Source organism: Salvelinus alpinus, chromosome 15 (genome assembly GCF_045679555.1).
Source record: "Salvelinus alpinus chromosome 15, SLU_Salpinus.1, whole genome shotgun sequence".
Classification (NCBI taxonomy): domain Eukaryota; kingdom Metazoa; phylum Chordata; class Actinopteri; order Salmoniformes; family Salmonidae; genus Salvelinus; species Salvelinus alpinus.
The window spans coordinates 14,163,747-14,185,450 of NC_092100.1; the positions used below are offsets into that span (position 1 = coordinate 14,163,747).

Genomic DNA, 21,704 nt, shown 5'->3' on the forward strand with positions numbered 1-21,704 from the left:
GATTTTGATGCTGTACAGATATAATGACAATCCATGTCTGAATGAATGGGATTATTTTTATTGTTATTGTTGATTTATGAAATGGAGAGACTGCTTTTCATTCATGTGTTCATTTGAGATATACAGTATTGCAGAAGATATGAAATAAGTATGATTAAGATAAGTATAGATAAAAAGGACTTGCCTTGACTGACCTTTGAACTATATTCTGAACTCTGATTATATATCGTTGAGGTGCTATTTTTACTTTACCTGGCACCTTACAGGAGCAGAGTATGTTCAAGCTAAAAAAGAATGCTGTGTTTTGTTTTTCAGGGAAGTAAATAAGTAAAGTAAACACATTTTGTATACAATGTCTTCCAGAAATATCATTTCCAGTAAAATAAAATTAAGAAAGAATTTGAATGCAATTCTAATACACCACTCTTACAATATAAACATCATGACGCACCAGCTGTATGCTGGAATTCTCTCCACCTCTACTACCATACAAAATTCATAATATTTTAGACAGGTTTGACAAACAATGCTATTCACCTTCATCAACCAGTTCATGCAGGGCCTAGTCCTACACAAAGCACAAGGAATTCATATCAATCAAATTTTCTTGATTCCACACATCCTCCCTCCTCGTCTACTTCTCAAGGCACATTGGAGCAAAAGATATGAGGTTCCTCCCCTCAGATCTTCTCCTCCAATATATCTTGAGAAGGAGGCAAGGAGACAGAACACAAGGAATCAACAAAATACAATAGAGATTCACCCAAGGTGTCTCATCGAGGCAAGGCACAGATTTTGAAGGGCTTTGGTCTACTGGTGATGCCCACCTGGCCCTCCAGGCCCAGCTCCCAGCCCTGTGGAGGTGTGAAGGTGAACCTCTGGAGCAGAAAGGTGAAGAACAGAAACAGCTCCATCCTGGCCAGCTGCTCCCCTGGACACATCCTCTTACCTGAGAGAGAGTAGAGCGCACACACACGCACACATACACACACACATGCACACACACACACACACACACACACACACACACACACACACACACACACACACACACACACACACACACACACACACACACACACACACACACACACACACACACACACACACACACACACACACACACACACACACACACACACACACACATTTTTAACATGAGGATAGAGTGTGTGTGTGTGTGTTTGTTCTCCACTCTTCTACCCTCTGTGTCTTGGCAGAATATATGGAAAATGAAAACCTGAACAATTATGTTTACTGTATCCTCAAGACCCTGCAGTAGCACATTTCATTTTGAACAATCGTTTCTCTGGTAGGGAGGATTGAAGGAAGATAGCTTTGTGATACATGTTTGGGTGACAAATTAAGGGGTTTTGTTATGAATTAACAGTATTACACTAACATTTTACATTTTAAAGGGTAATGGAAACACTTTAGGAAGTACATCTAAGCAAAGAGATGCATTCAATCCACTAATACTAAACATGTGAATTTAACATAAACACATCTCTACATTTAGTATTTTGATCCTCGACAAGGTTTATTTGAGCTATGATCAGCGCCATTTCAAATTGCCATAGTAACGACTGACGCCAGTGCGTCACTGGCAGGAATCATCAAGTTGTCTGTGGTGTTGAGGCTTCGATCACACCGACAGCTTTTGCATTCGTTACAGAAGTACATACATTTCCAATGAAACGCTGTGTTTGCCTTGTAGCATTGTGTTGCAAAGGCAGTTGCAGTGCGTTCTGTGTGGTGCAAACTTTGGATTTATTGAATGGTTCAACATTCACCTTCTGCTACCATTTCTGTCAAGCCATCTATGCATACAGTTTGACGCATACGTTCAATAAATCCAATGCATGCACTGCAACTGCAACACAATGCTGTAAGGCAAACACAGTGTTTCAATGGAAATGAATGTAATTCTGGTGTACCGAAATGCAATGACGCTGTCGGTGTGATCGTGGTGTTAACTAACATGCTGCCGAATATTCATCAACTCACCACATAGGTTATTCTTAATGTTTGTACATAGGCTACCAGAGTGAGGACAGACATTTTTTGGAATAAACGTGTTGAGTGAAAAACTTAAATAGCCCACTCCCTCCCCGGTATCATATTCTGCCGCTATACAACTTTGTACGCGTTGTTTGTTGGAAACCTTGTTATTTACTACGTTTTTGGAATAGATTCCTGTTGGAACGTTCCACAAATTATACCCACCCCTGAAAAGCTTTTCAACCTGGAGGAGACCGTGCAGGAGGTAGAGGAGGTACATGCAATTTCTAAGGCTATTGTTTATTTCAAGTATATGCAGTGATTCTTGAATACAACTATAGTCTAATAGATGCCTTAATTGTTTTCTAACAACAGGAAAGAATGGTTAGTACAGCATGCCAAACTGACCCCTGGGTGCCAGAGTGTTCCTGTGCTGCGGTGGACAAGAGGTCCACCGGGACCATCACTAAAGAGCTCGGGGCCCAGCTAGATTGCGCTCACGACCATCGGTAGACAACCGAGTCCTGCCCCTATACGCCACAGATGGAGCTGACAGAGTGAGATCAGCAAAGACCATAACTCGTTGTATGAACCTGAGAGCTCAGAATCACAGTCATCACAGTGCGAGCCAAAATATACTATCGATCACTTCGGGAGAGTGGCCATTCAACAGCAAATTCAAAGATACACCCATCCATAAAGGGAATCGGAGTGGAATTGTTTTCCCACAGATTTGTTTTACCCGTTTCAACGAATGTGCTACCTTGTCCCGGTCCTGCTGTTTCAACTCTCTTTCTCAACCTATGAATCCTCAGCTATGAAAAGCCAACTGACATTTGCTCCTAAGGTGTTGAACTGTTGCACCCTGTATAACCACTGTGGTTATTATTTTGTAAAAAAAGGGCTTTTGTAAAATACATTTGATAGATTTTTTTGTATGCTGTGCTGGATGCTGTGTATTCACTAACTGTCTGAGTGATGGGACATTTTTATAGTATCTGTAACATATTTTGGTGTGTATATAATCTGCATCTTAACTTCTTAAAGTGGCAATCAGCAGTAGAAACAATAAAGTGTCTCCCTGCTCCTCTTTCGGTAAATAGCTGAGGGATGGGACTGGAGAAATATAACCACTCTCAAATTCATAGACAGGGTTATAGATGCAAGGACTGACCATCCATGATATCAACATTGTAATTTTGTTTCTATGATCTATTTCCACTACCATGTAGGCAGTTCGTTTTAGATAAAGGCATCTGCTAAATGGCATATATTATTTAAGTCTGCTTTGACAATGTGTAACCGATGTGAAATGGCTAGCTATTTAGCGGGGTGCGCTAATAGCGTTTCAATCGGTGACGTCACTCGCTTTGAGACCTTGAAGTAGTTGTTCCCCTTGTTCTGCAAGGGCCACGGCTTTTGTGGAGCGATGTGTAACGATGCTTCGTGGGAGGCAGTTGTTGATGTGTGCAGATGGTCCCTGGTTCGAGCCCAGGTAGGGGCGAGGAGAGGGATGGAAGCTATACTGTTACATATGCCAACTAGCTGCCCAGTGTAGTTACTATTCTATTCAAATAGATGGCAGCCACAGCTAGTTGAAGTCACTGCTCTAGCGACCGGGACACGGGATTAGTGCGTGTTGAAAGTAATTTTATTTTAAAAGCAAGTTTCTGGTTACGCTTGAACCTGTTGTTATAGTGGACAAGCTAACTAATACTATTTTTTACAAAAGGCGCAGGCACTATGTCTTGAAAGAAAAGGCTAGATTTACTAAATGAACTGGTTTTATTCAAACTCAAACCCTATGTAAATGCCTTTGCTTCTGGGTATGCGCGCCTTAAAACTTCTCTAGGATAGGTGGCAGCATTTTCACGTTTGGATGAAAAGCATACCCAAATTCAACTGCCAGCTACTCATCCCCAGAAGATAAGATATGCATATTGTTAGTAGATTTGGATAGGAAACACTCTGAAGTTTCTAAAAACTGTTTGAATCATGTCTGTGAGTATAACAGAACTTATTTAGCAGGCAAAACCCCGAGGACAAACCATTCAGTTTTCTTTTTTTTTGAGGTCACTCTCTTTTCAATGGATTTTCATTGGGAATACAGATTTCTAATTGACCTTCTTGCAGTTCCTACCGCTTCCACTGGATGTCAACAGTCTTTAGAAATTGGTTGAGGGTTTTTCCTTTGTGTAATGAAGAAGTACGGCCATTTTGAATCAGGGTCACTTGTTGTGTACTGTTAGATAGAGGCGCGTGACCAGAAAGCATGCAACAGATTGTTTTAATCCTGTATTGAACACAGATCATCCCGTCTTCAATTTTATCGATTATTTACGTTAAGAAATACCTAAAGTTGTATTACAAAAGAAGTTTGAAATGTTTTGGCAAAGTTTACAGGTAACTTTTGAGATATTTTGTAGTCATGTTTCACGAGTTGGAACCGGTGTTTTTCTGGATCAAACGCGCTAAATAAATGGACATTTTGGATATTTATCGACGGAATTAATCAAACAAAGGACCATGTGTGATGTTTATGGGACACATTGGAGTGCCAACAACAGAAGCTCGTCAAAGGTAAGGCATGAATTATATTTTTATTTCTGCGTTTTGTGTCGCGCCTGCAGGGTTGAAATATGCTTATCTCTCTTTGTTTACAATGGTGCTAACTCAGATAATAGCATTGTTTGCTTTCGCCGAAAAGCCTATTTGAATTCTGACATGTTGGCTGGATTCACAACCAGTGTAGCTTTAATTTGGTATCTTACATGTGTGATTTAATGAAAGTTAGATTTTTATAGTAATTTATTTGAATATGGCGCTCTGCATTTTCTCTGGCTTTTGGCCAAGTGAGACAGTAGCGTCCCGCCTAAACTCAGATTTTTGGATATAAATATTAACTTTACCGAACAAAACATACATGTATTGTGTAACATGAAGTCCTATGAGTGTCATCTGATGAGTATCATCAAAGGTTAGTGATTAATTTTATCTCTATTTCTGCTTTATGTTACTCCTCTCTTTGGCTGGAAAAATGGCTGTGTTTTTCTGTGGCTATGTACTGACCTAACATAATCGTTTGGTGTGCTTTCGCCGTAAATAGTTTTTGAAATCAGATATGTTGGCTGGATTCACAACAAGTGTAGCTTTAATTTGGTGTCTTTCATGTGTGATTTCATGAGAGTTTGATTTTTATAGTAATTTATTTGAATTTGGCGCTCTGCATTTTTACTGGCTTTGGCCAAGTGGGACGTTAGCGTCCCACATATCTCAGAGAAGTTTTAAGGAAGAAACGACACATGCCGTACACCTCGTCTAATTCTCCCTTGTGCCCATAGGGTGAACTGCCGATAAACTGCCAGCCTGTATGGTAAGCAAACAAAATCATTGAAGTTAGTCTGATACCGAAACTAAATCACAATGTATTTATGAGCACGCCCCATTATTGGTTAGAATGAGATTTCATCAATCATGACGCTGTCTGCGATTCCAACTCCGGTCGTCTAAAGGCACTGGTCATGCACATCGTTATAAGAAACTGATTATATATATTGAGCACCTACCCACTACTGATATTAACCTTAAACAATTTATAATAAAGCAACATTTCACCAATTATTTAACTGGCATATCGGCTGCTGACTGGTCGAGTAACTTCATAAGGATTAGTGACACGTCCAAGAAATACATCGCCAGACAGACTGACAGGAACCTCTGACTGGATGTAATACATCACCATCCAGACAGACTGACAGGAACCTCTGACTGGATGTAATACATCACCATCCAGACAGACTGACAGGAACCTCTGACTGGATGTAATACATCACCATCCAGACTGACTGACAGGAACCTCTGACTGGATGTAATACATCACCATCCAGACAGACTGACAGGAACCTCTGACTGGATGTAATACATCACCATCCAGACAGACTGACAGGAACCTCTGACTGGATGTAATACATCACCGTCCAGACAGACTGACAGGAACCTCTGACTGGATGTAATACATCACCATCCAGACAGACTGACAGGAACCTCTGACTGGATGTAATACATCACCATCCACTGGGATTTTGTGCTGTATCTACATTATTTCATTCTCTGTAATAAACTCATTCTCAGACTCGGAGCTACTCTGTAAATTCAGCCATTTTTGGGAGTTCCAAAATTCTCTCCTGCCAGTGACGCAACAATGCTAATATGGCGATTTACAGTTACAGTTAACTGCCATTCTAAATCCTAGTGTTTCTATTCCCCTTCAAATGCGTGTTAATAATACATTACCTATAGAAAATGGGATAAAATTGTCTTTTTTGACAAATTTTCCATTTGTATCCAGGAAATGTCCAGGATTGAACTGATTAGGGGTTGCATACTCATTTCTGTCCTGTAGGATTGGTTTTAACATTGGAAGCACCATCATTCCCTGTGCAAAACAGAAGAGTCAATTTGTCAAACGTCATTGCCAGTAAAACCTTCAGTGTCAACATGCACTATTGAACCAGCACGCATCAACTCAAACATTCAGTTGATCATGTACTCCAGCAGTAGAATCACAACATATCCATCGACCCTACACCCACCTTGGGCACTAGATACCCCGCCACGGTGGTGTCCTTATTGGCCACTCTGGGAGGCGTGAAGGGGACAATGTTCCCAGACCTCTGGATCTCATGGATCACAGCATAGGTATACGGCATGTTGGCTCGGTCGTCCATTGAGGGCTGGCGTGCCGAACCTATGACCTCATCGATCTCCGCTTGCACCTTCTCTACGGAGGGAGAATGAGGAAGTTAATGATTGGCTAGAGCAGATGGCTGCATAGCGCATACAGTATAATGGATTAACATGCCATAAAACAAGTAATTTTCCTGGTAAGCACTAGGCTAATATAACAGAGTACTGTTAGGGCCTGTTTACGCTTAGCGCCTATTTCCTGAACACAGATGAAGCCTAGTTCTGGACTTAAAAACATGCTCAATGAAAATGTTCTATTGTGCCTGTTAAACCAGCCATTTGACACCAACATTTTTTAATACTAATAGATGTGTTCCTGCCAGTGTCACACTTTGAATGTCAGGGTACTTGGCCATGTACAGCATTGCCCAGAGAAGGGTGTTGGACGTTGTTTCTGTCCCGGCCCCAAACAGATCCACCACGCAGTGCAGCAGGTTCTCCTCAGTGAAGCCAGCCGCCCCATCCTGATTCTGCAGGGGGAATGGTCATCAGGTGATGTCAAGTTGAGGGCAAATCATCATGCATTGTCAGGCTGTGGGGAGTTTGCTGACAAAGTCATATTAAACCACAAATGTACAATTTTCTTGACGAAATTAGCCCAAAATATGACAAACTATATTAACACGGCTATCGTAATTCTAAAGAGATGAGAGTAGATCACAGGGAGTAACTGTTAAAGATGGAAAAGAGCTGAAAAGGTCCGGCTGTGGTATTACCTTCTCTATCTCTTCCAGGTAACAGTCTATGTAGTCTCTGGGGTTGGACGGGTTTCTGTCCTCTTTGTGTTTCTCTACTTCCTCTCTGATAAACTGCTTTATGGTACCAAGGTTGATGAAGGCTGATTGGTGCCTCCCAGGCAAATAGTGCATCAGTGTGGGAAACTGATTATACATCTGTCGAAAGAACAGGAAATTAGCCTGAGAAGGTAGATTTCCTGAGGAGAATGTGTGTCCTTGCAGATGCTGTGCACTATAATTCACTTTGCCAAAGAAATACACTGATCACCCAACAGAGAATAGCAGACACGTCTGTGTCGTTGTAACCATACCCGTCCACAGAAGGTAGCAGGCAGCTGTAAAACGTCCTCGGAGCATTTCAGCATGTGGTGGAAGTGGTGGTCGTTGTATTCAAACCTACAACCAAACACCAGGGTGCAAACGATGTTGGCCACTGCATTGTTGGTGACGTCTTCAGGGTTAAAGGGCAGGCCTGAAACAGTTCAGAGGTTGGGTCAAAGATGGTGGATAAATGAAGATGTCTTACTCAGACAGTTTAGACACAGATTCAACAATGAGCCAGATATTTCACCGGATGTATAAGTGTGAAGAATCTGGTTGACGTTTACAATCAATAACAAATACGGTGATAAGCCCAGTGGCCAGCATTGGGAGATCATGGACCGAGATGGATTTTGGCCAACATTATGAAACATTTGATCTCAATACAGTTTTCTGTTCCAAAAACTAAAATCTGTTATGAACAGATTGGACTCAGTTTTGTAGATTTTACCCTTTGCCAAAGCCAAAAAAATAAAGCATTGTTTAGAACTAGTGCAAGGGCGAATTGAGTTATTGCACACGCGCACTTCACAGAGTAGGCGTTCCCTAATGGAAATATGCAAATAAGATGCTTGTTCATAGCATTCATTTACAAGTAGAGAGAGGATACCTTGATCAGAAACGGTTGGACATTAAAGCTAAGAAACATCTGGACTTCACAATAGCAACGTTTTGGGTTTGAACGCCAGATAGCAATTAACCATACAACAACTAGCCATTCTGGATAAGAGTGCCAGTTAAACAACTGAGACTGTGGTTCATTCCCTGGTTTGGGCACCATAAAAGTGTAACATAAACGCTGACTTCACCTCTCTCTGCCAAGTAGACATCACACAGGAAGTGGCTCTCCTGGAGGATGGAGGTCTCCAGGGTCTTCTTCCCCACTCCAAAGTATTTGAGCGTGGACACGGCAAAGCGCCTCTGCTGCCGCCACATGTGACCGTTAGAGGAGATCAGGCCTAGATAACCATCATCCGGTCAAGACATAGAGACAATGACAGAATTACTAAGATTAAATATGACTAAATAAGACCCAATATGACTGTGTGGTTCTGCCTGATGGGTCATTCTTGAATTGTGGTGGTAAATGCTTTCCGTTAACTTTGGCACCATTTTGTAAAAACACAAAAATGCCAAAAACGTGACAAATAATACATCTACTGCAGTTTTATTTAACTGTTATTTAATGCGAAAACCAATGTAAGTCCTTTATACTGAAAAGCATATATTTGTATGTATTGTAGAAAATACTGGGGGCTAGCTAATTGGCTTGTCCCACTGGTGATATGTAAAAGTGTTGTGAAATGCTTTGGGGATTTAGAGATATTATTTTGAATGCTAGACAGTGGGGGAAAAAGTATTCAAGATATTGTACAGATCAATAAAAACAAAGAAGGCTATTAAAACACCTTTTTTTCTAGCAGAATGTGTCTCCTTCAATGTTATGTCATTGTTGTTACCGCCTTTGTCACGCCCTGGCCTTAGTATTCTTTGTTTTCTTAATTATTTTGGTTAGGTCAGGGTGTGACATGGGGAATGTATGTGGTTTTTTGTAGTGTCTAGGGTGGTTGTAAGGTTTAGGGGGTTTATTAGAGTAGTTGGGTTTATGTTTAGTATAGTAGTCTAGCTGTGTCTATGGTTGAGTGTAGGTATCTAGGAAAGTCTATGGTTGCCTGAATTGGGTCTCAATTAGAGACAGCTGGTTATTGTTGTCTCTGATTGGGAGCCATATTTAAGGCAACCATAGGCTTTAGCTGGTTGTGGGGAATTGTCTATGTTGAACGTTTGTAGCCTGTGTGTACTACGTTTATAGCTTCACGGTCGTTTGTTGTTTTTGTATAGTTTGTAATAGTGTTTCGTTTCATGTTCATCTTCGTAGTAAAATAAAAGAAGATGGCTTATTTTCCACATGCTGCGTTTTGGTCCGTCTCTGCTCCACACGATCGTGACAGAATTCCCCACCATCATCGGATCAAGCAGCGTGTGCAACAACAACAGGACCCACCTACACAGGACTATTGGAATTGGGAGGAAATTCTGGACCGCGAAGTACCAGGAGAATATAACCGCCCCAAAGCTGAGCTGGAGGCAGCTAAAGCAGAGAGGCGGAGATATGAGGAGGCAGCAAGGAAACAAGGCTGGAAGCCCGTAAGTCAAACCCAAAAATTTATTGGGGGGGGGGGGGGGCTCTCGGGTAGTTTAGTTGGGTCAGTCGGGAGACGTGAGCCAACTCCTCCTGCTTACCGTAAGGAGCCGGTGAGGGCGGATTTGGAGGTGAGTGACGCAGAGACAGTAAAGGAGTTAATGGAGAAATTGGAGGAGAGAGTTATGAGGGATGTACTGGTTTGGTGCATGAGGCACGGCATTCGTCCGAATGAACGTGTTGGTGAGTTAATGTCACCGGGAACAGCTCTCCATACTCGTCCTGAGGAGCGTGCTAGCCGTCTGGTTAAGACAGTGCCTACAGCACGCACAAAGCCTCCTGTGCGTCTCCAGAGTCCTGTGCGTCCTGTTACTGCTCCTCGCACTAGCCCTGTGGTGTGTATTCCCAGCCCAGTATCACCAGTGCTGACACCACGCACCAGGCTTCCAGTGCGTCTCCAGAGCCCTGTTCCTCCTCCACGCACTCTCCCTGTGGTGCGTGTCTCCAGCCCAGTGCCTCCAGTCCCGGCACCACGCACCAAGCCTCCTGTGCGTCTCCAGAGCCCTGTACGCACTGATCCTTCTCCCCGCACTCGTCCTGAGGTGCGTGTCTCCAGTCCGGTACCACCAGTTCCGGTACCACGCACCAAGCCTCATGTGCGTCTCCAGAGCCCTGTACGCACTGTTCCTTCTCCCCGTACTCGCCCTGTTGTGCGTGCCCTCAGCCCGGTACCACCAGTGCCGGTACCACACATCAGGCCTATAGTACGCCTTGAGAGTCCAGTGTGCCCTGTTGTTGTTCCCCGCACTAGCCTGAAGGTGCGTGTCCTTAGCCCGGTACCTCCAGTTCCGGCACCACGCACCAGGCCTACAGTGCGTCTCAGCCGGCCAGAGTCTGCCGTCTGCCCAGCGGCGCCTGAACTGCCCGTCTGCCCAGCGGCGCCTGAACTGCCCGTCTGCCCAGCGGCGCCTGAACTGCCCGTCTGCCCAGCGGCGCCTGAACTGCCCGTCTGCCCAGCGGCGCCTGAACTGCCCGTCTGCCAAGCGGCGCCTGAACTGCCCGTCTGCCAAGCGGCGCCTGAACTGCCCGTCTGCCAAGCGGCGCCTGAACTGCCCGTCTGCCAAGCGGCGCCTGAACTGCCCGTCTGCCCAACGCCGTCTGAACTGTCCGTCTGCCAAGCGCCGCATGAACTGCCCGTTTGTATTGAGCCTTCAAAGCCGCCCGTCTGCCATGAGCCTGCAAAGCCGCCCGTCTGCCATGAGCCTACAGAGCCGTCCGCCAGACAGGAGCCGCTAGAGCCTTCCGCCAGACAGGAGCCGCTAGAGCCTTCCGCCAGACAGGAGCCGCCAGAGCCTTCCGCCAGACCGGATCAGCCAGAGCCTTCCGCCAGACCGGATCAGCCAGAGCCTTCCGCCAGACCGGATCAGCCAGAGCCTTCCGCCAGACCGGATCAGCCAGAGCCTTCCGCCAGACCGGATCAGCCAGAGCCTTCCGCCAGACCGGATCAGCCAGAGCCTTCCGCCAGACCGGATCAGCCAGAGCCTTCCGCCAGAACGGATCAGCCAGAGCCTTCCGCCAGAACGGATCAGCCAGAGCCTTCCGCCAGAACGGATCAGCCAGAGCCTTCCGCCAGAACGGATCAGCCAGAGCCTTCCGCTAGCCATGACCAGCCAGAGCCGTCAGCGAGCCATGACCAGCCAGAGCCGTCAGCGAGCCATGACCAGCCAGAGCCGTCAGCGAGCCATGACCAGCCAGAGCCGTCAGCGAGCCATGACCAGCCAGAGCCGCCAACCAGACAGGATCTGCCAGAGCCGCCAACCAGACAGGATCTGCCAGAGCCGCCAACCAGACAGGATCTGCCAGAGCCGCCAGCCAGCCATGAGCGTCCAGAGCCGCCAGCCAGCCATGAGCGTCCAGAGCCGCCAGCCAGCCATGAGCGTCCAGAGCCGCCAGCCAGCCATGAGCGTCCAGAGCCGCCAGCCAGCCATGAGCGTCCAGATCCGTCAGCCAGCCATGAGCGTCCAGATCCGTCAGCCAGCCATGAGCGGCCAGATCCGTCAGCCAGCCATGAGCGGCCAGATCCGTCAGCCAGCCATGAGCCGTCCAGCCAGGATCCGCCAGAGCCGTCCAGCCAGGATCCGCCAGAGCCGTCCAGCCAGGATCCGCCAGAGCCGTCATCCAGCCAGGATCCGTCCCTCAGTCCGGAGCTGCCGTCCCTCAGTCCGGAGCTGCCGTCCCTCAGTCCGGAGCTGCCCCTTATCCTGGTGCTGCCCCTTATCCTGGTGCTGCCCCTTATCCTGGTGCTGCCCCTTATCCTGGTGCTGCCCCTTATCCTGGTGCTGCCCCTTATCCTGGTGCTGCCCCTTATCCTGGTGCTGCCCCTTATCCTGGTGCTGCCCCTTATCCTGGTGCTGCCCCTTATCCTGGTGCTGCCCCTTATCCTGGTGCTGCCCCTTATCCTGGTGCTGCCCCTTATCCTGGTGCTGCCCCTTAGTCCGGTGCTGCCCCTTAATCCAGTGGGGTTAATGTGGAGGGTGGCCATTTGGAGGAGGCTACGAAAGCGGGTAGTGACTATGGTGGGGTGGGGACCACGACCAGTGCCGGAGCCACCGCCGTGGACGGACGCCCACCCAGACCCTCCCCTAGACTTTGTGCTGGTGCGCCCGGAGTTCGCACCTTAAGGGGGGGGTTATGTCACGCCCTGGCCTTAGTATTCTTTGTTTTCTTAATTATTTTGGTTAGGTCAGGGTGTGACATGGGGAATGTATGTGGTTTTTTTGTAGTGTCTAGGGTGGTTGTAAGGTTTAGGGGGTTTATTAGAGTAGTTGGGTTTATGTTTAGTATAGTAGTCTAGCTGTGTCTATGGTTGAGTGTAGGTATCTAGGAAAGTCTATGGTTGCCTGAATTGGGTCTCAATTAGAGACAGCTGGTTATTGTTGTCTCTGATTGGGAGCCATATTTAAGGCAACCATAGGCTTTAGCTGGTTGTGGGGAATTGTCTATGTTGAACGTTTGTAGCCTGTGTGTACTACGTTTATAGCTTCACGGTCGTTTGTTATTTTTGTATAGTTTGTAATAGTGTTTCGTTTCATGTTCATCTTCGTAGTAAAATAAAAGAAGATGGCTTATTTTCCACATGCTGCGTTTTGGTCCGTCTCTCCTCCACACGATCGTGACAGCCTTGAAAATCACTGATTACAAAGATATACAAGGACCTTGTGCATTCTCTCCAGCGGCAAACTGTTATTGGGGGAGGGGTCTATATTAAAGAAAATGATGTCATAAATGTGAGGATTCCATTGATCATGTGGTGTGTCTAAATCCAAAGCGTCACTTGGTGTCAATTTAAATAAAGAGAAATAACATTGTGAGCAAAATGATTAATCATATCACTTTAGTAAATGTTTTGTAAAGGATTGTGACCTCCATTTTAGAAAATGTACCAAAAATGTCTCATTGGTGTTATTACTCTTAGTGGTGGCACAATGTCATAATGGTCAAAATTATTTCAATTCATTAAACCAGGGTTTCCCAAACTCGGTCCTGGGGCCCCTTCTGGGTGCACATTTTGGTTTGTGTACCCAGGGGGGGATCCAGGAGTTTGGGAAACCCTGCATTTAGCTACCATATTAGCCTACCCAAGCCTCTGCTTATCCTGTCGTTCAGGGGGTAAGATGGCCGATCGGTGAAAGCGTCGGCCTGATCCACAAAGGCTTCCTTAAAGCCTCGGAGACCTGAGAGGAGCACACAGCGGTTCCCTCCACCCAGGTCTACTGTAGTCACATCCCCGTAAGTCTCTACAAACTATAGAAAACACACTTTAGTGAGCATGTCACACTAAGCACACTAATAATTACATAATAATTTATTAGATAGGCTATCTACAATAAAAACGGATGATTACAGAATGACTAGATCCAATTGGTCACTGAGTATAGCATTTTTTGTTCTTGTGGAAAAGCCTATGGAGATGTGGGGGAAAAAATTGCTATCTAGAACCTAAAAGGGTTCTTCGGTTGTCCCCATAGGATAACTCTTTAAAGAACCCTTTTTGGTTCCAGGTAGAACCTTTTTGGGTTCCATGTACAACCCTTTCCCCAGAAGGTTCTACATGGAAAGCAAAATGATTCTAGCTGGAACAAAAAAGGGTTCCACCTGGAACCAAAAAAGGTGTTCCTATGGTGGACAAACGAAGAATCCTTTTGTTATCTTTTTTTCTAAGAGTGTATAATTTGAGCAATTACACACAACCTTATCTCTCACGTGTCCTTACCTTTTTAAAGGAGCCTATGTGGTCCCTGATGCTGATATTCAGCATATTCCCAACAAAAGGCAGGGGGAAGGGGCCTGGTGGGTAGTTCTTAGGAGGCAGATCATGGATGTACTTGGTCACCAACAGAACCAAGAGGAACAGGAGGACCCCCTTGGTATCGATCCACTGTCCCACCAGACAGACTAACGCCTCCAACATGGTGGACAACCCTCACTGAACTCTCTGGTAATGCGTACAGTAGCAGTAGAAACCCTGAGTATAAGCCTTTACTCTTAAGGCATGTATTAGAAGATCACATGCGGTCAGCGGACAAAACCGTAAACTTTTCTCTAGAATAAACAAGTCTTATTCTGTAAGAGAACATAAATCCGTGGAGGACTGCAGTGATATAGAGCAGAGTTCAACAGCTTCTGGCTTTCACAAATGTAAACACATTCCTTGCCTTTCCGGCCAAACCAATGAGGAAAAGTTTTCCTAAAATGGTACTTACATTTGTAGTTTGGTGTGACCCAGATGTCTCAGCCTGTTCAGACTGAATTTTACTGGGGCAATAATTCAGTCCGGGATACTCTTACATTTGTTACGCAATAGCTGCACAATGGAGGTCTCTGTGATAGGCTAGTTTTGTAAATGGGATTATGTAAAATGCTTGTACAATGAGGTTATACAAGGGAATATTTGCAATATGCCAATACAGACTACTACATTCTATTTCCTAATATTTTTACATGTGTAGACAATCTACATAGAGAAACTTTCACTTTATTATATCATTGATGATTTCCAATACATTAAATTTCACAAACTATAAGCACAAGAGAGCTATATTACATAACAATACATAACAGCACTATCCACGTAGTAAAGGTCAAATACAGACTCGGTACACAAGATCAACAATAATCAACTAAACTGTGAAGGGCTCTCTTGCATTACATAACATGTTTTTCAAAACATTATTTTCCCTTCCTACAGAGATCTTCCCTCCCTGTCACCCTCCTCAGGTGAGGAGAACCTGCCCAGAAACAGAATGGATTGGGTCTGGTTGTGTCTAATGAAGAAAATAAAGGGGTGGTCTGCCGTGAAGTAATGCTTGTTACTTAAACCGTACGATATGCCGTCTGTCACTGTGGACGCACCTGCCTCTGTGCCTCTCTCGTTCACTTCCACGAAGGCCTTGTGGGCTACAGTGGATAGGTAGACCCTATCTTCATCTTCCATCGGTGCGCTCATCCCAGATAGGTCTGCTCTGTCCTGGTCGAACACATCCACCATGCCCAGCGAGGCCAGGGGTGTGTTCAGCTGGTAGTCCTCCTGCAGTTTAAACTTGGGGATTGAAACCTGGACTTCGGTCCTCGTGCCCATTTTCTGCCGTCTGGTCCACTTGTGGATCCTCTCCGGTGTCAACGCTCTCCCCAGCTGTGTCAGACAGTGGAGAATGACAAACAGGGGATGATGTAACCACAGGAGGTTGGTGACACCTTAATTGGGGAGGACGGCCATGTGGTAATGGCTGGATCGGAATACGTGGAAAAGTATCAACAACATCAAACACATGGTTTCAATGTGTTTCATTCCATTCGCTCCGTTCCAGCCACTATTATGAGGCGTCCACCCCTCCACTGGATGTAAAACAGCACAGCTCTACATTGGCGGTATATGAACCTTGCTGCCAGTCTTACATATGTTAACGCATTTAAAAGGTAAGAAGAGATATGTTTTTGTAGTCAGTTTGTGGAGAAATTTGCTTTGTGACATATTACTTTCCAAGCAATTAAATGACAGCAGAGGTTTTCACTATATCTACATATGAGTGGAGGCTGCTGAGAGGAGGACGGCTCATAATAATGGCTGGAACGGAGCAAATGAAAAGGCATCAAACCACGTTTGATGTATTTGATACCATTCCACTGATTCCGCTCCAGCTATTACCACGAGCCCGTCCTCCCCAATTAAGGTGCCACCAACATCCTGTGCTTCATATTGGAAAAGTTGTGGATGTATGATCCACAGAGTATTGAACCATGGTCTTCCACGCAACACAAGACTAATAGTTCTCTGAGCTGTCGTGACTTGACTTTAACATTAATCTGAAGACTGTTATTTATCTAAATTACTGAAATATGTTTAATTGTTACCTAATTAAATTAATCATGTAACGAGTAACTCATTAGGATCTGGGGCACCACGAGAGCGGTTCTTTAAAGAGTTACCATCTCCCCAATTAAACTCTAAAAGGTCTTTACCTATCACATCTATAAACAGTCAACTTATTAATCATAACCTCGTATCATATCATCATTCTGAACAGCCGTAACCTCCTTGCATCTGCAAAAACCCGAACCTTACTTCAGTACTACACAAATTGGTTTATTTATTTACTAGCTAATTAAATGGTAACACAGGATAAACATACACAGTTAGTATGTTAAAAAAAAACAGGTCCCTAGCGGAATGACAAGAATGTGGCTGCTTGTTACAAAAGAGATGGAGAGGGCGGGAGAGAGGGGGACAGAGACACTTAACATTGGTACTTTCAGAAACTACTCTCACTTACAGTAACCATATACTTTGCACACGAACCGCTGCTTGTTTTGAGTAAGAAATCATGAATGCATTTACATGAAATGCCTTGGTACGCCGGATCTCTCTCTTGGAAAGGGAGTCGGGCATTTTCGCGGCACGCTTGTAAGGCTCTGATTGTTCAAAAGAGTTCCAACAAGTCTTCTACCGTTGTTCTCCTCTGTAGTTGTCTGGTATCCAGTGACTTGTCATGTAGTCCTGAACAGAACTACAGAGTTTATTTTCCTTCCATTTGCTCTTGAAGATGCTTCTTTGAAGATAGGCTAGCCAGACGTGTAGATGGTTCCCAGTGGGGTGATAGTAGCGTAATCAGTGAGAGTAGCGTAATACGATGGTTTGAGCAGAGTATTAGAATGGTCCTACTTAAATTCGCTTTCGAAGATACTTTACTAAGGACAGCTAATCAGACATAGCAGAGATTGTCCGGGAGGTGACTTTATCGTCTCTACCTCGTGTTGAGATTCACAGTTCAAACCACTTTAAACGTGCAGCTGCAGCTTTATGCTTTTCTGGTCTAGTATGTTAATTTCTTGACTCATCATTTATACAGTTTGTTTGAAAGGGGCGGTTCCATCAGGCTGACACACTCTCTGACCTCACTCGGGGGGCATGACTTGTCACTTGTACAAAGTTTTATGTAAAACAATTATCTCTTATAGTTTCTCAAATCACATTCCTCTCTTAACAGAAACACTTTCATCATTTGTCGTATTACATGCACAACGCATAGTATGGAAACTTCGTACATGTAGTGGGTATACTTTCCAAGTTACAGTATTTCCTTCATAACATTTTGAATGACATCACAAAATAACAAACAAAATTACATTAGTGTTCTGTAGATCGCCTCTGACCATTCCCCACGTTCTATGTTAGAAATATTGTTCCAGTACTTGCTTTTGAACGTGTTAGAGTTTCGTCAGGAAAGGTCTCTTGAAACAAAGGACATGCCTTTGGTGAATATTGGAGAGGGAGACCTGAATCTTCTCCCCTTGATTTACGACAGGATGTGAGTTGTTAATCACCACTAGCTCTTTCCTCCCTTCCTTTGCGGGTGAGAAGGGGTCTGATTTAAATGATTCATTGCAAACCTGATCTGACCTATTTAGATTCTCATGGACAGTCATGACAGAGCTAAAGGCTGGGTCAATAGTGGTTTTGGTTACACCTACCTCCAGTAACTGGTCAGGGTAATTGGAATCTGCAGGCAGAAGGAAGAACATGCTCAGCTCCTCCCCTTTATATGGAAGCTCCAGGATTTGGAGTTTGAACTGGGATATGTAGTTGTATGGTAACTTCTTGACTTGAACCATCATCTGCACCTGTCTTTTCTCATTCTGAAACCACACAAAAGAGACAGGGTCATACATCAATAATCACAGTACAAATGACACACACGCGCACACACACACACACACACACACACACACACACACACACACACACACACACACACACACACACACACACACACACACACACACACACACACACACACACACACACACACACACACACACACACACACACACACACACACACACACACACACACGTAATCCAGAACCATGTTTAAGGACTGTATTTCCACAAGTTTTATGGCTTGAACAATTGGTGGGACTCGTTGCAATTATGCAATTGTTGCAGACAGTGGATTTTCCACACTGATTTCAGAAGTATGTTTTTATGACTCAAATGGAGGATTTTCAGACACTGTAGTTCTCTCACCTCATTGACTTGAAAGGTTTGTTCCATGGTATCAGCTTCATGGAACTCACTTATCCATTGTGCTTTAAAGTAGACTGCATTCACAAGAACCAACCTGGTCATGCTGCTTAGAGCTTCAGGTTTCAACATCACTTTAATTTTATCTGTAGATAAAGAACACAAATAATGAACGGATCCAACTACTGTAGTTGGAGCAGACACATCCTTACATTAATGTACAATACCGGTAGTTATATTTTACACTCCTGATTTACACCAGTCATCTTACTGTCTGTTTTCTTTTCCACCCAGCTGTTGATTTGTGCTCTGGACTCCTCTGCAGCCCCTATGAAGTCCATAGCCTTCAGCTCTGCATGGTAGAACTTCTGTGTGGCTTCAATGAACTCCTAGAGGAACCCTAAAGAGTCACTCTCAACTAAAGCAGCCGAGCGTAGTACCAAAGAGTCTAGAGTAGAATATTTCCAATGGTCATCAATTTATTTCCTATATTTACACAATTCTCAAGTTAGGGGAAAGAGGAATGGCAACATTTGCAAACAAGGCAGTGATATTCAGTAGGGCTACTGCTGCTAGATATTTGGGAAATAGCTGGTCTAACTCACTGGGAAGAAGTTGAAGGTCTCTTCTCCATACAGGCAGTTGACCAGTTTCAATTGGCATGAAGCTGAGGGTTTGTTGATGTTTGAGCTGAGTTTTTGAAAACCAGAGTGGACATCAGTGGCAGTGTCGAGACACAGGGTCTAGGAATAGTAGAATGAGTGAGTAGTATCTCTCACACACACTTACCAGGTTGAGTGCTGTGGCAAAGACAGACAGGGCTGGTAAATGATTAAATACACATAGAACAAAATTGGTTGCTGGTGTGTGTGTGTGTGTGTGTGTGTGTGTGTGTGTGTGTGTGTGTGTGTGTGTGTGTGTGTGTGTGTGTGTGTGTGTGTGTGTGTGTGTGTGTGTGTGTGTGTGTGTGTGTGTGTAGGGCTACCTTTGCCATCTGTTCGGCGGTGTTTCCTTTGGCCCCCAGATAGACCATGGCCAGAGCTGAACTGATGCTCAGAGGGGAGAAAAATATGTTTCCATCTGCATGGTTTTCACTCAGTGTACGGTAAAGGTCCAGAGCAAACCCTGTGTTGGAGTTCCAAACAGTGGCTGAAGGGTTGTTGAAAGGTATTGCCTCACCATCTTTGGACCTATTTGGACTTTGTTGCCGAACGCAGCCGCTGAAACCAGATCCCATCTCAACTCTGCGAAGAATTATGGACGAGAAAGGCTACTCATCCATAATTGTTGTAATGACATCAATATAGATTATATTAAACAGATGTCTGTCTGTAAACAATGGCTGGTTGCGGGACTATGGAAAAATAGAGATAAATATAGTCTACTTACATTGGTACTTGTCGTTGCTCTGAAACCCCTTTTCCTTCTACCGTTTATCAAGGAGGACACTTCTTTTCCAAGTGGGAGTGGTTGCAGGAGGAGATAAAGATGTGGTTTCACTTTTCTCAGAGGTTTCCTCTCCCATCGACTCTGTGTCATTTACAAGCTATAGAAATAGGCCTCGTTGTAAATATACATGTATCTATGTGGGTCTTACAGGCACTAATTGGTATTTTGACCAATCATATCAGATCTTTCCACTTCAGATATTTTTCAAAGCTGATCTGATTTTCTGTTTTCAAAACTAGATTATGAACAGAGTTGACTAAGTTTTGTAGGCTTTACCCTTTGTAAAAGTTTATTAAAACCTTAGTTCTTTAGAGGAGTGCAAATGGTAATTGAGTTTTTGCACACTCGCACTTCAGAGTAGGCGTTCCCTAATGGAAATATGCAAATCATGCTAGAACGTGCCAATAGGATCTCGCAGGCTCGTGCTTGACTCTGCCCCCCTCCTTGCTTGTTTTGCCCACTATGACTAATTTGTTCCCATTAGAAACGACAGGTTGTGGTCTATCTTGGTTGAGCTAAAACATCTTTGGTGGGGCGTTGCCAAGGCGTTCACTCGTTTGAATTATTAAATGGCGACATCATGTGGTCAAGGCAGAAATACACGCAATGAAAGCAAGGTGGAAAGAGTTTATGAATGTATTTCTTTATTTTAAATCCCTAAGGTCGATGTCCGCGCCCCCCCTGAAATCGAATTAGCATAATACAAAAATCCCCATACAAATCCATCAGTTCAAACTAGAGATATCTGTTTTTTTCATTGGATGCATCTCAATCCCCTGTGTGGAAAGATGAGACTCACAAACACGATGGTGTTTTGCTATACGACCCCCACAAGCATGTTGGGACTCCTCTGAAGTCAATCTGCCAATTTATGTCTGTAGCGTCCGAACAGTTTGGGCTACACGCTAAAATGACCCCACTGTGGGTGAGACTCACAACAAGTACATGTCGGTTGTTTTGCTCAAGGACTAGGACTCACAAGACTCACAAGAATGGAAGTATATAGAGACTGTTTGGTGACAAAAATATTTTTCATGTGGTGATACTTTAAGGGGTCTTAAAATTCCAAATCAAATAGCAAAATGCACATGACCAAGGGTGCTCCATTCTTAAAGGGGACATCAGTAATTAACAGAACATAACACTTGGTATGACCTTCTTTAAACAATCCATATAGCTTAGGGGAACCCCTGTCCCCACCCACCTTCATTAATACCATAAGCAACAGACTTGCAGCGGGCCTATGTCCTCTCTCCTCTGGATTCTTTCCTCCATGACCCAGACCCAGTGTTGGTGGAGTGTGTCAATTTGTTAGTAAGCAAAAGGAAAACGGTTCTCCCCTCATCGATACCCTCCTTTCAGCGAGGAAGGCAAGTGTAGGCTATCCTACCAATAGAGATAGATAGAGAACTCATCTTTGTATCTGTGCTAGTGATGTGTAGATCAGCAGTTTTTACACCTGCAACCACCTGCAATTGCTAATAATCCATCTGATACAGCAAGACTAGATGTGAAAAAGTAAAAATCTAAGGCCCCCACCCGACCCTAACCAGCTAATATAGAAAATGAACTGCAGGCTACAGTCCAAGACAGCGGATTTTTTTTTTTTACAGGGTGTGCATGATTTTTGTGCCTAATTTAGATATGTTTCTGCTTATAATTTCCTACATTTTGGTAGGCTACTTGTTAGTCAACTTGTCTATAATTAGATACAGTGCATTCTGAAT

At 44.3% G+C, this 21,704-nt stretch overlaps 2 protein-coding genes across 4 annotated transcripts; both read right to left on the reverse strand.

The window, feature by feature from the left end:
- Positions 1 to 36: 36 nt before the first annotated feature.
- Positions 37 to 14,937, reverse strand: cyp2ae1 (cytochrome P450, family 2, subfamily AE, polypeptide 1). Of its 3 annotated transcripts, XM_071342569.1 has the most exons (10): positions 14,712 to 14,925; positions 14,222 to 14,443; positions 13,587 to 13,752; positions 8,615 to 8,764; positions 7,796 to 7,956; positions 7,464 to 7,640; positions 7,079 to 7,217; positions 6,594 to 6,781; positions 6,295 to 6,436; positions 37 to 949 (listed from the first exon to the last, which is right to left on the reverse strand). In XM_071342569.1, the coding sequence occupies exons 2-10, from the start codon at positions 14,417 to 14,419 to the stop codon at positions 774 to 776; spliced, it is 1,497 nt and encodes a 498-aa protein (XP_071198670.1). In that variant the 5' UTR covers positions 14,420 to 14,443; positions 14,712 to 14,925; the 3' UTR covers positions 37 to 773. The 3 variants fall into 3 exon arrangements, with proteins under 3 accessions (XP_071198670.1, XP_071198671.1, XP_071198669.1); XM_071342570.1 differs by having other exon boundaries at positions 6,594 to 6,776; positions 7,077 to 7,217; positions 14,222 to 14,937; XM_071342568.1 differs by having other exon boundaries at positions 14,222 to 14,923.
- A 26-nt stretch (positions 14,938 to 14,963) lies between these two features.
- LOC139539527 (leukocyte elastase inhibitor-like) lies at positions 14,964 to 20,119 on the reverse strand. Its single transcript, XM_071342571.1, has 7 exons — positions 19,918 to 20,119; positions 19,514 to 19,772; positions 19,134 to 19,271; positions 18,800 to 18,917; positions 18,532 to 18,674; positions 17,977 to 18,141; positions 14,964 to 15,640 (listed from the first exon to the last, which is right to left on the reverse strand). Exons 2-7 carry the CDS (start codon positions 19,763 to 19,765, stop codon positions 15,191 to 15,193), a joined length of 1,266 nt encoding a protein of 421 aa, XP_071198672.1. The 5' UTR covers positions 19,766 to 19,772; positions 19,918 to 20,119; the 3' UTR covers positions 14,964 to 15,190.
- Positions 20,120 to 21,704: the final 1,585 nt, after the last annotated feature.

What these genes read in the sequence shown, in the direction of transcription:
- cyp2ae1 (XM_071342569.1), bottom strand. Translation starts at nt 14,419, where the DNA reads ATGTTGGAGGCGTTAGTCTGTCTGGTGGGACAGTGGATCGATACCAAG. An exon ending in ACATAGGCTCCTTTAAAAAG is followed by an intron (nt 13,753 to 14,221) that starts GTAAGGACACGT and finishes TGTTTTCTATAG; the next exon opens with TTTGTAGAGACTTACGGGGA. An exon ending in CAAGTACCCTGACATTCAAA is followed by an intron (nt 6,782 to 7,078) that starts GTGTGACACTGG and finishes CTCCCTCCGTAG; the next exon opens with AGAAGGTGCAAGCGGAGATC.
- LOC139539527 (XM_071342571.1), bottom strand. Translation starts at nt 19,765, where the DNA reads ATGGGATCTGGTTTCAGCGGCTGCGTTCGGCAACAAAGTCCAAATAGG. An exon ending in AGACCTTCAACTTCTTCCCA is followed by an intron (nt 18,918 to 19,133) that starts GTGAGTTAGACC and finishes GGGTTCCTCTAG; the next exon opens with GAGTTCATTGAAGCCACACA. An exon ending in AAACCTTTCAAGTCAATGAG is followed by an intron (nt 18,142 to 18,531) that starts GTGAGAGAACTA and finishes GTGTGGTTTCAG; the next exon opens with AATGAGAAAAGACAGGTGCA.